We start from the raw sequence: 14,731 nt of genomic DNA, 5'->3' as shown, positions 1-14,731 counted from the left end.
TTAAATGCTTACAAACTATTGGGAGAAATGCCGTCTCATGAATAGACACAAACATCAACTCATGGGGCTGGATGGGATCTGAGAGACCTTCTAATCCAACTACTTGCCCAAAGCAGGAGTCCTTATTCCATCTTTTCTGGAAAACCTCCAGCAATGGAGCACTAAGAACTCCGGGAGGCAAAATGTTCCATTGATTAATTGTTCTCATCATCAGGAAATCCCTCCCTATTTCCATTTGGATCTTCCTCTGACAAGCTTCCGCCCATTGCTTCCTGTCTTGCCCTCAGGTGCTGTGGAGCAGCGGTCACCAACTGGTAGGGAGTGAGCAAATTTTGCTGGTCTGCAGAAAAATTATTTGCATTTTTTATATTGCACTAAACCAGGGCTCCTCAAACTACGGCCCCTGGGACGGGTACATGCAATGGATGTTTGTGTTGCTGCAGAGAGTCTCCCCCTTCAGGGTCTTTTTGTGCGGGTCGGAGAGGGGCAGAAATTCTGATGGGGTCTGCTTCAGCTTCCTGGTGGGGGGCTTTGGGCGAAGGCTGGAGGGGAGCGCTGCTGGTGGCAAAGAGCCGGAGGGCCTCGTTCCAATGGGACCGCATCATGGCCTGGAACTGGCTGACTATCACAGCCCCCTAAGCCTCCAGGTGCCGGTACCTGGCCTTGCACTCCCGCAGGTCTTCCCTCTGCTTGGAAAGCCTATGCTCATAGTCCTCAGTGAGGTGCTTCTGCTGAGCCTCCTTCTGGGCCAGATCTAATTTGAACTGAACCAGCTATTTTGCCAACTCTTTCTCATGGTGGCTGCTTAGCTCCAGCAACTGCTTGCTCTTGGGGCCCTAAGGAGCCCGGGCAGGGAGGCGAGGAGGGGCGGGGAGGGGAGGGTCGAGGGGAGGCTGGCAAAGCACCCCTTGACGTGAGTGACATCAAGTTGACCACGCCCATTCAGTCACATGTCCATGTAGCCATGCCCACCTAGTCAGTCATTAGGCAGATCATATTAGAGGTCTGTGGGATTTAAAATTATGGATGTAGTGGTCCCTGAGGTCCTGCTGTGGAGACTAAATCATCACACTCTTCCCTGTGCCAGCCCTTTCTATCGTTAGGCGATAGCTACTATGTCTTCCTTAAGTCTTTCTTAGGTTAAACATACCTAGTTCCCTTAGCTGTTCATTGTACTGTCTATCCCGCATTATCTTAACCAAGAAGTAGGTTGTGATCTACTTTGTCAAATACTGAAGCCTATGTACGCTAAATCCAAAATGTTTCCTCGATCCACTAATTTAGTCCCTTTGTTGAAGAAGGCAGTACAGTTTGTTTGGCATGATCTGCTTTTAACAAACCCAAGCTGGTAATCGGCTTGTTCATTCTCGGCACTCACAAATTTGTTGCTTGATCATCTTTTCCCAGATAGCCCAATGATATGCCATGTAGGGCTTTATACGCAACAATCGGCACCTTGACCCACATCCAGAAGCCTACTAAGAGTCAGAGCAGTGGCATCATAAGGGTACGAGAGATGCCAAAAACTGCCTGAACTGGATCGGTTACAGCTTCCGAATGCCCCTTGTAGTGTATCTTTGTAATACAAAGCATCTTAGAGTAATCCAAATGGGAGGCGATTAAGGTAAGAGTTGCTGTGTGGAGTATGAGTTACTGTGAGCAAGGCTCCCTGGTCCAGACCTGATGGGATACAACCTGTGCAAAGGTCTCCTTAGCTGCGGCTGCTCTTGGAGTAGGAGCTCTAAGTCCAGAAGGAACCCCAAATTCCCTACCAAGTTCCCTGGGGAAAGGCATCCCTGGGCAGAGTTAACAGTCACTCTGTCTTCTCAGAAAAGCCTGCAATCCTCCATTAGACCCACACAGGCCCCAGACAATAGGGAAGGACCGTTTTGATTGGCCCAGAATGGAAGTGTGCAACTGGGAGGAAGTCCAGCTTTTGCATCCCCTTCCTTTGTAAGTCAGCTGGTATTGATATGATTTACTTTTTTATAACTTATAACCCTCCTCTGGAAAGTGAGCAAGCTCGAAATATTTTAAATAAAGAAAAAGCTCCATAATTTAATAAAGATGCACTATGCTCAAATTACTGGTTTCTAAGTTCTCGGGTGATTTGCAATGACATTGGAGAACCGGAAACAAGTCGTCTTAATATTCTTGGACTTAACTCTTCGTTTTTATTCCTTTTCCTTTCTTTTTGGTGTTTCTAATGGACTTGAGAGCCAGGAATGTGGCATTATGTTTTAGGTGTAAAAGTGGCTTGCAGGAGCAAGAGATTGTAGAGAAAGAAAGAAAATTTTTCTAGGCCTTATCCTGTATTTTTTTTTGTTATAGTTTCTGACACCTATACTTGGTAGTCTTTGCTTTACAACATTTCGTTTAGTGACCATTCAAAGTTACAACGGCACTGGAAAAAGTGACTTATGACCATTTTTTACCCTTGGGGCCATTGGAGCATTCCATGGTCATGTGATCAAAATTTGACAAGCAAAGTCAATGGGGAAGCCTGATACGCTTAACAACTGTGGTACTCACTTAACAACTACAGTGATTCACTTAACAGCGGTGGCAAGAAAAGTCGTAATATGGGGCAGAATCCACAGTGAGAACCGTCTCAGTTAGCAATTAGCTCAATTGTGGTTATAAGTCGAGAACTGCCTGTATATGCATTCAGAGGTGTATGTATACAAGTGTGTCAGATAAACAGATTTTTTTTTTAATCCAGCCGGAAGGTCTCCAGTATTAATTTCAGTTGAAACTGGTGATCTAACTGAGAAGTGGCAATGCTGGGGGTTTTACAGTATTTCTAAGTACTCTTCAGCAAGACATTTCCTTAATATCGCTCACATTTAAATACCATCTGACTTCTCTCAAAGCATTTTGCAAGACAGAAAGTATAAACAGAGGAAATGTTGAATATCTGGACTTTAGATTGGACTATAAGTGACAAAAGTTGTGATATCTTGAATATATTTATTGTATTTCAGTTCAGTTTACAAATAAGATACATAAGTGTTTATGTGATAATCTACTATCCAGATTATTGTCAGACTGGTAGGAGTTAACTTTTTATAATAGAACATATTACTAAACAATAAACTTTTTGCAATTTTTCCCTTGCCAGGAAATGACCTAGAGGCCTTACATTTCTGCATCCTATATACTCTACAATCAAGAAAATTGAACCCTGAAAGCACCACTTAGTAATATTAAAAGGAAACTACCTCAGCACCAAGAAGCAAAAGTGGAAAGGCTTGCAATAAAAAGAAAAGAAAACATATGTTATGAATAAAGTGTAGTAGCAAAGACTCTAGAGAAATATATGCTTTTTTCAGTATTAAGATGGGATTTGACTGACGGGCTCTGTCAAATCAAGAAGTTATTTTGTCTGCTGATGTTAAGACTCAGTGATTCTTCAAGAACAGTCATAGTCTGCATTACTCATCACTGTTGAGCAGTGATTTTGCTTTTCCTTTCCTAATACTAACTGAAGAAAAATATAACAATGGTACTAATTTTTAAACATGAGTTTTCTTCAATTTAAAACAATATTAACACCAGGTGTCAGAAATGCACTGACAGGAAAACTACAGCAAATGGTTTTTGTGTCTTGTACATTGCAGCAACATTTTGGGTGCCCACTGTAGGATGCCTAAGGAGGAAATAGTATTTTTAGTTACCACCACTTGCTTTTATGGTTATAATTTGTAATTGCAGCAGTGCTGCATTCGAACAGTGAACAGCTGCCATTTTCAGTACTGACACCTAGTACCTAGATTTTTTTTTTCAAATGCCTTTTCTGAAAATTATGTGAATGCTCCTCTGCTATTGCTACACATAGATGGATTTCCAAGAGAGCAACTCATGAGAATGAATTAATTCAAAAAACCCTTGGCCAAGTACTTCCTTATGTATTGCTGCAGTGCACAAGAAAGTAAAATGGACTATAAGCGGCGCTTTTTGCTTGGCGGGTCCAAGCAAAAAGGGCAGCAACACCAGCAGTATCAAGTGCCAGAACTGGGCAAGACTCTGGGCGCCTCCTTAGCATCTTCAGCTCCAACCTCTCCTCTGGTTTCCCTGGCTGCTGCTGGCAGCTGCAGTCACGCGACTCCAGTCGCAGACCTCCAGCAGGGAATCTCCAAATACCTAGATGCACTCAATGTATTTTGTCGTGCAAGCACTTTCCTCACAGACCTTTTCAGCAGTGTATTCCGGAACTCGCACTATTCTAAGGCAGCTATGCAACTGAAGGACGTGCAGGAACATGTCATGGAGGCAGCAAGTCGACTCACAGCAGCAATAAAACCAGAAATTGCAAAAATGCTCATGGAACTTAGTGCTGGAGCAGCCAACTTTAAAGATCAGAAGGAGTTCAGCCTACAGGACATTGAGGTAAGTTCCTTCCTTCCTTTTAGGCAAGATATGCTAAGAGGTTTTAGGGTTGCAGTCAGGTTAGACATATCCAGTAGAAATTAGAGAAACATCTGAGCTTTTCTTTGGAAAAATAATGGTTGTATTACTATGAAATGTTTAACAAGTGGACTGATGCTGTCATAACACATACCTTTCCAAGTAACTAAAGGACCGCTAATAAATGTATGACAAAACAAACTTTCATGGGGTTATGGAAAAATGGCAAGCTAGCTTTAGCTTAATACTGACATTATAAGAATGAATGCAATTGTTGTTTTTAATTTCCCTGGAATCTATGGATCCCTTTTCTTTTATATCAATCCCTGTGCCTGTAGGAAATAAAATGCAAAAATTCACCAACGTACCCATCTATTACTGCAGTGACATTTCAAAAAACAATTGCGTTATAGTGTAGAGTTTGGAAGTTTAAACTGAATCCATATGTTTGAGTATGCTGCTTCTAGACATCGCCTCTAAGAAGATGACATTGATCTAAGATTAAGTTTCCAACCCTTTGAATCTTTTTTGAGGTTTGGTACATTATTCAGAAATAACCGGTAAGGTTTATGACATGCACCGAATTCCTGAATACCTTATGAAATTTCCAATTGTTATGGCTCCACTTTAGAATTTAAAAGGTGGTAAAATACTTGTTTTGCGGTGTGGTAAAGTTTGATTGTCTCTTCCAGCAGCAATCAATGTATATCAAATAAGAGCCACCCATACCGATAACACACCTTCTGTTTGGAATAATAATTAGCTCTCTTGAATTGGTAAAGCATATGATAAAGCCCAGTCCTGAAAAGATGGGCCATCCTCTGAACTGTGGAGAGAGAGATTGAGCTAATTTTGGATGGTGCCATATTTTTTAGCATTTTAGGCTTGCCGAGTAGCTTTTAAAAATGGCTCAGAATACAGAATAACAGAGTTCTATATAGGGACCTGGGAGGTCGTCTATTACCCTTCCCCCGCTCAAGCAGGAGACCCTACATGATTCCAGACAAATGGGGGGTCTAGTCTGTTCCTAAAACTTCTGTGCTGCAGTGCCCACAACTTCTGGAGGCAACCCATACCACTGATAGTTTTCACTGACAGGAATAAAATAGAAGAGAACAGAGCCGGAGGTCTTCTAGTCCAGCCCCCCTTGCTCAAGCAGGAGAACCTATACCATCTCAGACAAGTGACTGTCCAGGCTCTCCTTAAAAACCTCCAGGGATGGAGCACCCACGATTTCTGGAGGCCAGCTGTTCCGCTGGTTAATTGTCCTCACTGTTAGGAAGTGTCTCCTTAATTCCAGGTTGCTTCTCTCTTTGATTAGTTTCCAACCGTTGTTTCTTGTCCTCTGGTGCTTTGGAGAATAATTTGACCCCCCCTCTTCTTTGTGGCAGCCCCTCAAATACTGGAAGATTGCTATCATGTCGCCCCTAATTCTTTTCTTTAGACTAGCCAGACCCCAAACCTGCAGCTGTTCTTCACATGGTTTAGTTTCCAGGCTTTTGATCATCTTAGCTGCTCTTCTCTGAACATCTTTTTTGTAGTATGGCTACCAAAATTGGTTGCAGTATTCCAGGAAATTTCTCCTTGGTTCTAAAATGGATATCTCTCCTTGATAAGTTTCCATCTATTACTTCTTGTCCTACCTTCAGATACTTTGGAGAATAATTACCACCTCCTGTCTGTGATAGCCATTCAGATGTTAGAAGACTGCTATTATGTCACACTTAGGTCTTCTCTACATCAGACCAGACATTCCCAGTTATGGCAAACGTTCATCATATGCTTTAGCTTCCAGTCCCCTAGTCATCTTGGTTGCTCTTCTGTAGGAGATGATCAGGCTGAGCCCGAGGAAGAGTCAAATGCGTCCTAAGTCACTAGACCCCGCGTCCCCGCAAGAGATCTAAGGCCAGCCCACCTTGAATGCTGCCTTAATTCCTGCTCAATTGACCTTGACTGTTAATAGCTGAGGTTTTTGTAGAGAGCTTAAGCTTGCAATAAACCTTTATACTCATTGGAACTGCCGGAATCTCCTGCTTGTCATTTGAAGTTCCTTGGTAAAACCATGATGCTTTACAAAATGTGTGGCTGTGTTGAGAGTCTACGGGGGTGCGGTCTGGTCCAAGGCTCCTGTGGCATGCTCATTCTAAGCTGCAGCAAGAGCCTTAGCTGAACTCTGGGGGAAATCCCAGCTTCCTCTGAAACGGCATAGGGTCCAACAGTCCCTACCGCCTAGGGTCAATCCCAGTCAGTCTTGGAGTGGGCTGATCAAATGAGGGACACCTCTCTTTAATTAGGAGCAGCCACGACAGTGAACTCATACCAACATTCCTAAACTCCAGATCACAACACCACAGCCCCAAGACAAAACAGGCACAAGGTGTGACCTCCCCCCCCCCCAATATGAGTCAGGCCCTGAATGTCCATGATCCTCAGCGAAGTGACCTCCTGTCCATTTTTCTTGGAAAAAGACTGCACATTCCATTTTAGTCATGTATCAAGAGCCTGACAACACATCCCTTCATCCTACACTTAGGCCTTTGATTTGTTTTCACATCCAAATGAAGAGCATGTGTATTTCTCTCATTCTAATCACCTTATTGGTTATAGCCTCCCCCCCCCAGCTTTTCAATAGTTTCCCAGACCACAGCCTACTTTTTAGTAAAATAGAAAAATAGACTACCTCACCACCAGATCAGGGGTGAAATTCAACCAGTTTGGACCGGTCTGGGCGAACTGGTAGAGACGATTTGAAGTGGTTCGCCGAACCGGTAAGAACCACCCCTGGTTGGCCCTGCCAGGTCAGCCGATTGCCCCTTCTGGCCGCTGCCCCGCCCACCCACCGACCCCCTCCCTATATATGTTGCCTTCGCCACACGGCCCAGCTAATCGCCTCACCAGTCGCCTCGCCCGCTCAGCTCACAGAAGGTAAGCAATGCATACCACCTGCTCACCCTTCACCTTGGCTTAGGAGCCAGGGCCCAGGGACATGCCATTCCCCGAGGCCCCGGCGCTGCTGCCCACCTCGACCGGGTCGGGGAATGGGCCATTCTCCAGCTCTGGCCTTGCCCTGGAGCTGCTGCCCGCTTGCTGCCTGCTTGTCCCCCCTCCTGCCTCGACCGGGTCAGGGAATGGCAGCCTTGCCCCAGAGCTGCCGCCTGCCCGCATCTCAACCCCCTTGTCGTGAGATGCTTGCAGCTGCCATCTTTTTTCTTCGGTGCAGCTGGACACTTTTTACACTGAAAAAGAGATGTGGTTGTGCAGGCTTCTTGCGGCGAAAATTACCAGAGCTGCTCTGCTTCTTGAATGCGCTGCCACCACCGCCCTGTTCCATGCACCGGCCATGCACACACACACACAGTTGCCTGCTGCCACTGTGGGGAGAGACTTGCCCAGACAATTCTGAGTGAAATGGCACAGCAGGCAACGGAGTGTGTGTGTGGGAGGCCTTTGACAGATTAGGCCAGGCCTGGGCAGAAAATAGGTAGAATAGAAATTCAATTTTTTTCCTACCAGGTTCTGTGGGGGTGGCTTGGTGGTGGTGGGTCATGTGACTGATTAGGCATGGACATGAGTGATGTTGAATTGGCAGTGCCCACTCAGCCACAGCACCCCCCACCCCACCAAGCCATGCCAATAGGACCAGTAAGGGAAAAAAATTGAATTTCACCACTGCACCAGATTGATTCATAACTAGCTGACCAACTGCACTCAACATGTAGTTCTTAATAGATTGTATGTAGTATATGATCCCCAAGCTTAATACGTATCATCTGCAAATTTGAAAATCATATTTTTGACTGTGCTGTTTAAAATATTTATGATTTATAAATATCACAGAGCTTCTGCCTGACAGTCCCCACTAAGTTAAAACAGGCATACTAATCATTGATTTGTTTAATACAGTTGTTCAACTTTTTCCAGTCTTATGGTAGTGAAGTTCATAGCACACAGTTTGCCCTCTTCTCACTCTCACTTACTCACTCACTGATAAATAGATCTTTTATTAGCAAGTACAAATAGAGCCAAAATGTATGGTACAATTTTATATTCCAAATTACTTTACCAGAATTGATTTACTGATTAGTTGTTTGGGCCCTGAGCTTGATCTTGATACTATCACCTTATTCTAACCTGGTCAGATTCGTTCTTTTTTCTTGCATAAATGCTTGCTAAACAGCAAGATTATGCCGCTCCAGCTTAGTGATGTCTCTCTTTATATTGTCAATAAGCTTTCTTCACATCTTCTTACGCTACGTGTTGCTTCATGTCCTCTGTGTTTTTGTAAGAGATACCCCTGGTAAAAATATTTCATATTCTAAATTTGCAAAACTCTCCTGTGCAACTGGTACTGTTAGCTAAATTCTCTGCATTCTTGTTCTCTATATCCATCCCAGCACTTTGCCTCAGGCATTTCTGTTTTAAGTAAAAGTGACAGGTGTCACTTTATTTTTATTGCATAGTGGCTATTGCTGATACCACATGTGTTACCTTGCCATCTAAGCATTAGGGACTACACAGTCAGAAGTGTATTTTTCTTTTAGCATAATGCTAAATATACTTACATAATTTATAACTTGGGGTTTGTAAGTATATACAAATGAAGTTACATTGGAATATATTTCCCTTATTATAGATAGGCGTGATTGTTCTTCTGTGTCTTCCTGTCTGAGTTTTTGTGTAAGATGATTAAAGTATTATTTCCAGTCCTCAGAGCTGTTAAGCTTCTATGGTGTTTATAGTGAGGATAGCAAGCAGCATGTATTTTACTTTATACTTAAAGTAACTTCGAAGTTTAGGTTAAAACATTCTGCTAGTAAAATCTGTCCAACAGTTTACATACAGAGGCTATGCCCGTTTTGGGAGGTTTTTAAGGAAAGGCGGGAGATCGTCTCTTGAGGATGATTTAGCAGGCTTTCTGGCACAATTTAACAGAAGACAGGAGATTCTTGACTTACAACAGTAATGGAGCCTGCCTATTATTTTCAGAAGTCAAGTTATATGTTAAATGAAATGCATAATTAGTGGCCTCCCCGTCCCTGCTTTCCCCAATGCATTGGTTAATGAATGAATGGATCGTTGGGTAGAGCATTGAGTGACTTGGGTTGGGGAGGCCTAGTGCAGGTGGAGGTGCACCTCACCTTCTGAGATATGCTCTGCTTCCTGCTCCTTGGGTTCCCCAAAGCCCTATGGGCCTCCTCTCTACCCTGCCCTGTCACAATCACACACTTACCTTTTGAGCCCAGGAAGCTGGCCTAGGGAAGGCTGCTCTGTTGCTGGGCTACATGGCCCAATCCAGGAGAAGAAACACTGCTGCTTTTGCTCCCCTTGCAAAAGGCGAAGAATGGGGCATTGGGAAGGAACGGATTGCAGAGGGAGCAAAAGCAGCAGCGTTTCTTCTCCTGGATTGTGTGTAAAGGTTCAACTCTGAAGCTGCCCTGACTGAGGCCATCTTTGAGGCTTCAGTGTTGCCACAATGGAGATGAGGGTTAGGGAGGGGGAAATAGAGATAGCTGGGGGTTTGTAGCCGGAACAAAATGCTTTCCCCTGGGAGCCAAAGACATTCCAACAGGTGGCTAAAGAGAGGAGGAGTGATGTTACCAAGCAACTGGACAGCATCCTGATTAGACCGTGTGTCTGTTTGTTTGGGAAAGGGGGAAAATTTTTTACTTTTTAGAGTCTGTTTTCACCAGCCTGTGCCAATATGATAGATCCAATAAACCTTTTCTTTGAGGAATCTACCTGCCTCGGAGTTCCGTTTGTTATGGGTATATTGCTTGGAACCTTGACAGTGGTGTGGCTGGCACTGGGGAGGACAGGATTGTGAGGGCAGCAAAAGCCGAAGAATTTCTTCTCAATTGTGTCACATGGCTCAGCAAGGGAGCCGCCTTGCCTACTCTGACTTCCGAAGTTCTGGATATCTTCAAAAACTTAAGTGAGCGAATGGTGATTGGGGGTGGAGAGGAGTGGCAAAGCAGGTCCAGGGCCTTTGGGGACCTGGCAAGCCAGGATGTGGGGGGAGGGAGGGGAATAAGGGGACGAGTGTACTGCACCATCTCTGTGGTTGGTCATAAGGCTGAATGACTGCGGGGTTACTGCAGGGGGTTGTAACTTTGAAACGGGTTCATAAGTAGCTTTTGGGGAGGGTGTGGTAGCTTCAGGCATTCGTTAAATAGCCTATTGTACCTTGAGGACTATCTGCCAGAGTCACTTTGAATGCAGTAAGGATTGTCTGGCATGATCTGTTTTTAACAAACCCGTGTTGTCTTCTAGTAAGGCTTGCGTCTAGGTGTTTGCAGGTCTGTTGCTTGACTGTCTTTTCCAGGATCTCCCCAGGTCTTGATGTCAGGCTGATCAGTCTGTAATTTCCTGGATCCGTTTTTCTTTTTCCTGTTTTGAAAACTGGAACTCAAACAGCTCTTTTCAAGTCCTCTGGAACAGACTTTTCCAGCCAGCCACCGAGAGTGAAAGAGCTGCTTGGTGGAGGGATTGCATCCCATGTGGCATGAAATCAATCTGGTAGGAAGCCCTTTTGCTCTTAAAGAGGCTGCTTGAAAAAGTCCATCTTGAAATCCAAGCAATATGTGGGCATGGAGCGTTTGCAGCACGGGGGGTTTGCTGCTGCCCCCCAGAAACAAGAGGACTCCTGGCTCCAAAGCCCCCCATGCTGCAAACGCTCCATGCCAAAAAGCTGCTTGATTTTGGAACTCACCTTTTCCAGCCAAACCCAGGAACCAGAGGGAGCCATCTTGGCATTAGCAATGGCTTGCAAACTTCTCTGCTGGCTTCTTCGTTGACTTTCCAAGGGAGGGAAATGGTCACACAGTGGTAGGTTCCTGCTAGTTCAGACCAGTTTCCCCAACCGGTAGTGGTTTGGCGGCTGAGTCACTGGAACCGGCAGCGACCCAGGCCTGCCATGTCTCCGAACCGGTTCTCCGGGCGGCACTGTAGGCACCGCCATCTTGCTTTTCGCTTCTGCGCATGCGCAGAACAGTTTTTATTGCACTGTGCACATGTGCGCATCAGGTGCACGCCCACAGTGCGCCCACAAGCAAACCAGTAGTACTGCCTGCCGAACCCAGCCTTGAGATCACACGATTGCAGGGCATAAGTGTAAAAGATTTGCCAAGTACCTGTATTGCAATTGTGTGATTGCAAGAACATTGCAATGGCCGTAACTTTGGGGCCGTGTTGTAAGTTTCCGTTCAGCACCATCATAATTTCAAACGGTTGTTAAGCGAGGATTATCAGTAGTTGGTGATTCTGTAGAGAATTTTGCTATATGAACAGAAAATAGTTTGATATTAACCTTGAAAGGATCCTAAAAGCCTTCAGGCCTGCTATAGCATATAGCAATGCTGGAAACGGTGCACGGGCACACTCTCTCATTGTGGCCATGCTCCGGAAAAGCTGAACTTCTGGGTTCTAGCGCACTTGCGCACCCAACAATCAACTGGCCGGCATGCATGCGCAAATCAATTTTCAGCACTGCCACGCACAAGAAGGACAGCTGATGGCCGTGCACACATGCACGCCAGAAACCCAGAAAACAAACAGGCAAGGCTGTGCATGCCGGGAGACATGGCTTCACATGGCACTTTGGGCACGTTTGCCATCACGGGCATATAGTGTTATGGGAAATAGTTATTTTATGTATTTCATTTATTTCCTCCTTTTCATTCAAGAAGCCCAAGGTGATGTATGTGCTTATGATTGTATCCCTCACATTGCATCAAAATGAAAGTTGAACTTTTCCTAAGCCCTTGTGGGGGGCTATTGCTAAAACATACTAGCGTGCCAGTCAGAAGAATTAAAACCATTTCCAAAAATCATTTTGTTTCTTTAAGCTACTGCAGTTCCTGGAGAGAAGTATGAGGTGCAAATCAACTGAAACTTTTGATGCAGGCTTTGGAAATGTTTTGTCTGGAACTTGTAACGGTGCCTCCTATCTGCAAGCAGAGGACAAGTTAGGGCTATTCATATACCAACCTGCATTGACCCTTTAACGTTTGCTCGGAATCTTATTCAGAATTGCATCCTTAATATACGCTTGCTTCCTGGCTGTCACCTCTTGCAAGCTCCCTAGATGCTATTCTTAAGCAAAACTGCAACAGATAGCCAAGCTGGCTTCTCCGTGATGAATGCGTTTAAGAATTTTCATATCAAAAGAAAAAAAAGAAGCGCCAGAAAAGAAAAATGAAAGTTAGGAAATGAATAAATTACTTCCAACCTTTTTTGAACAGATAAATTACAATCTTATTGTTCCTCCTCCCTCTTAAATATTTTTCACATCCCCATCCTTCCTCATTTAGTCTGAATCTTTTTCGGTCTTCAAATCCAACAATTCGTTTTTTTATTCAACAAAAAAATCATTTTAAGATTTCCATCTTTCAAAAAAGTTTTTGTTCTTTGTTCTCTCACTAAACAGAGAACATTAACATCTGTATGAAAAGTTTCACCATTCCTCCAAATTCTGACATTTTCACAATCCCCTCCTCCACGGTGGGAATTCCATTATTCTCCCGTTGTTGTGCATACAATAAATCTTGCTGCAATTACGGTATAAAATATCAATCTGCCATGAGTTTTTTCTAATTTATTGTCCATACGTTCCAGTAAAAGAAGTTCTGTTTTTTTTTAGCACTATTCACCTTTTAAGATCCTTCGCATTATTATATGAATTTGTATCCAAAACTTCATAGCTTTCTCACATGTCCACATGTATCCTGATGGGCCTGTCTTCCATCCACATTCAGGGGCTTAGCAACTGCCATAGGCCCACTCCTCTAAGGTTACACACACTGGGGGGTAATTGAGAAAAATGCCATCCCTTCCACTATTACAATCTCTGGGTAAACCTAAGACACTTTTATTCAAGTGATGATGGTTTGTGCACATAGACAGTCTTTTAACATAAAAATCTTCTTGCATCTCAATCTGCAACATTTTAAAGGAAAACCCGTATTTTAAATGGATATAGAGTTGTATGTTCTGAAATTTTGTAAATTAAGTCGGCTGTGTTGACAGCCTGCTCTATAATCATAACTTGTTTTTATTTATCACAGTAGGCCAAACTATGGAGCTGCAAACTTCTTTGTATTATCATGTGCCCTTTAGTCTGATATTTTCAAAGTAAATATGAAAGTAAATATATGAAATACATTACTTTAAATAAAACGAATTGGATTCAAAACCAATGGTTTTGTTTCTTTAAGAGGTTTTGTAATTTTTTTCCTGCTATTTTCTTGTTGAATACTTAAAATAATGAAACTTCACAAAGAAGTCGGCCAGCATACCTAAGCGGTTAGGCTTAAACTTTGTAGGAGGAAAGGAAATGATTGAATTGCAATGGAATGTCAGAGGAGACGGGATGAAACGAGAAGGAGTCGTCAGCCATTACCAGTTCTACTCAAGTAGAACCTTTTCTGACCAATCCTTGTTAATAAATAAATAAATAAAGTACGGGGAAAGGTTAAGGACCGTAGGTGATTTGGTCTGTGAAAAGCGTTTGATCGTCATTCTTTTTTTAATCATAGAATCTTCAAAATACTGGTGTTAATTTGATAAAAAATACACTTCAGCCAAATAACTTTCCTAGAAAACTCTCTTCCAGATTCCATTGGCAACAATATCATGGATAAAATACAAGGGTTTTTTTTTGGGGGGGGGGGTGTTACATAAGTAAATGGCAAAAGTAACTGAAATTATTTATGTATATTTAATGACTTCTATAATAGGATAATCATCTGAAACTTTACTAGAACACTTGAATTTTATTTAAATTTGCATAGGAATCAAATACTGAAAATAGGACTAGCTGACTTGTGAGTTGCTTATAAATGTATGAGTCTATGAAAAAGAATATTTCTTCTAGGAAACAGTTTCTGAGCTATAGCTATTAAAATGTTCTCCTGACAACTTCTTAGTGTATCAAAAGGACTTTATTTCAAGACTAATAAAAACCCTGCTGATCGATAAGCTTTCCACAGATTGATTGATTTGATTTAGGTCCTACCCAATTACAGGTCAACTTGAACAAATAAAAATATATAATCTAACTAGGAAATGTTAAATAAGATGCAACACAAAAACCCGTGCCACACTCGTGCCACAAGGGGTTGCAGTCATCCCAGGTCAGAGCCTTGGAGCACAGCCAGATTGTTAAATCCACAGGAGCACCAGGATGGTGGGAGCCTCATTCCAGAAGAGACTAAGATGGTTCTAGATAGATGGCACTGCTTGATCAAAGGAACCCAATTCTGCCAGATTGAATCTTCTGGATTGACACCAGAAGAGATCGGTAGAATCGGGTAACGGAGCCCTGTGC

At 43.2% G+C, this 14,731-nt stretch overlaps 1 protein-coding gene across 1 annotated transcript in view; it reads left to right on the top strand.

Moving 5' to 3' along the window:
- GARRE1 (granule associated Rac and RHOG effector 1) overlaps positions 1-14,731 on the top strand; it is a 76,660-nt gene that overhangs the window by 30,843 nt on the left and 31,086 nt on the right. The window contains exon 2 of the mRNA XM_081963426.1: positions 3,122-4,389. Coding sequence (XP_081819552.1) covers positions 3,907-4,389 — 483 coding nt within the window. The 5' untranslated portion in view covers positions 3,122-3,906. The remainder of the gene's footprint in view (positions 1-3,121; positions 4,390-14,731) is intronic.

Source organism: Natrix helvetica, assembly GCF_964273705.1.
Source record: "Natrix helvetica genome assembly, chromosome: 10".
Classification (NCBI taxonomy): Eukaryota; Metazoa; Chordata; class Lepidosauria; order Squamata; family Natricidae; genus Natrix; species Natrix helvetica.
This window is presented reverse-complemented; position numbering and strand designations above follow the sequence as displayed.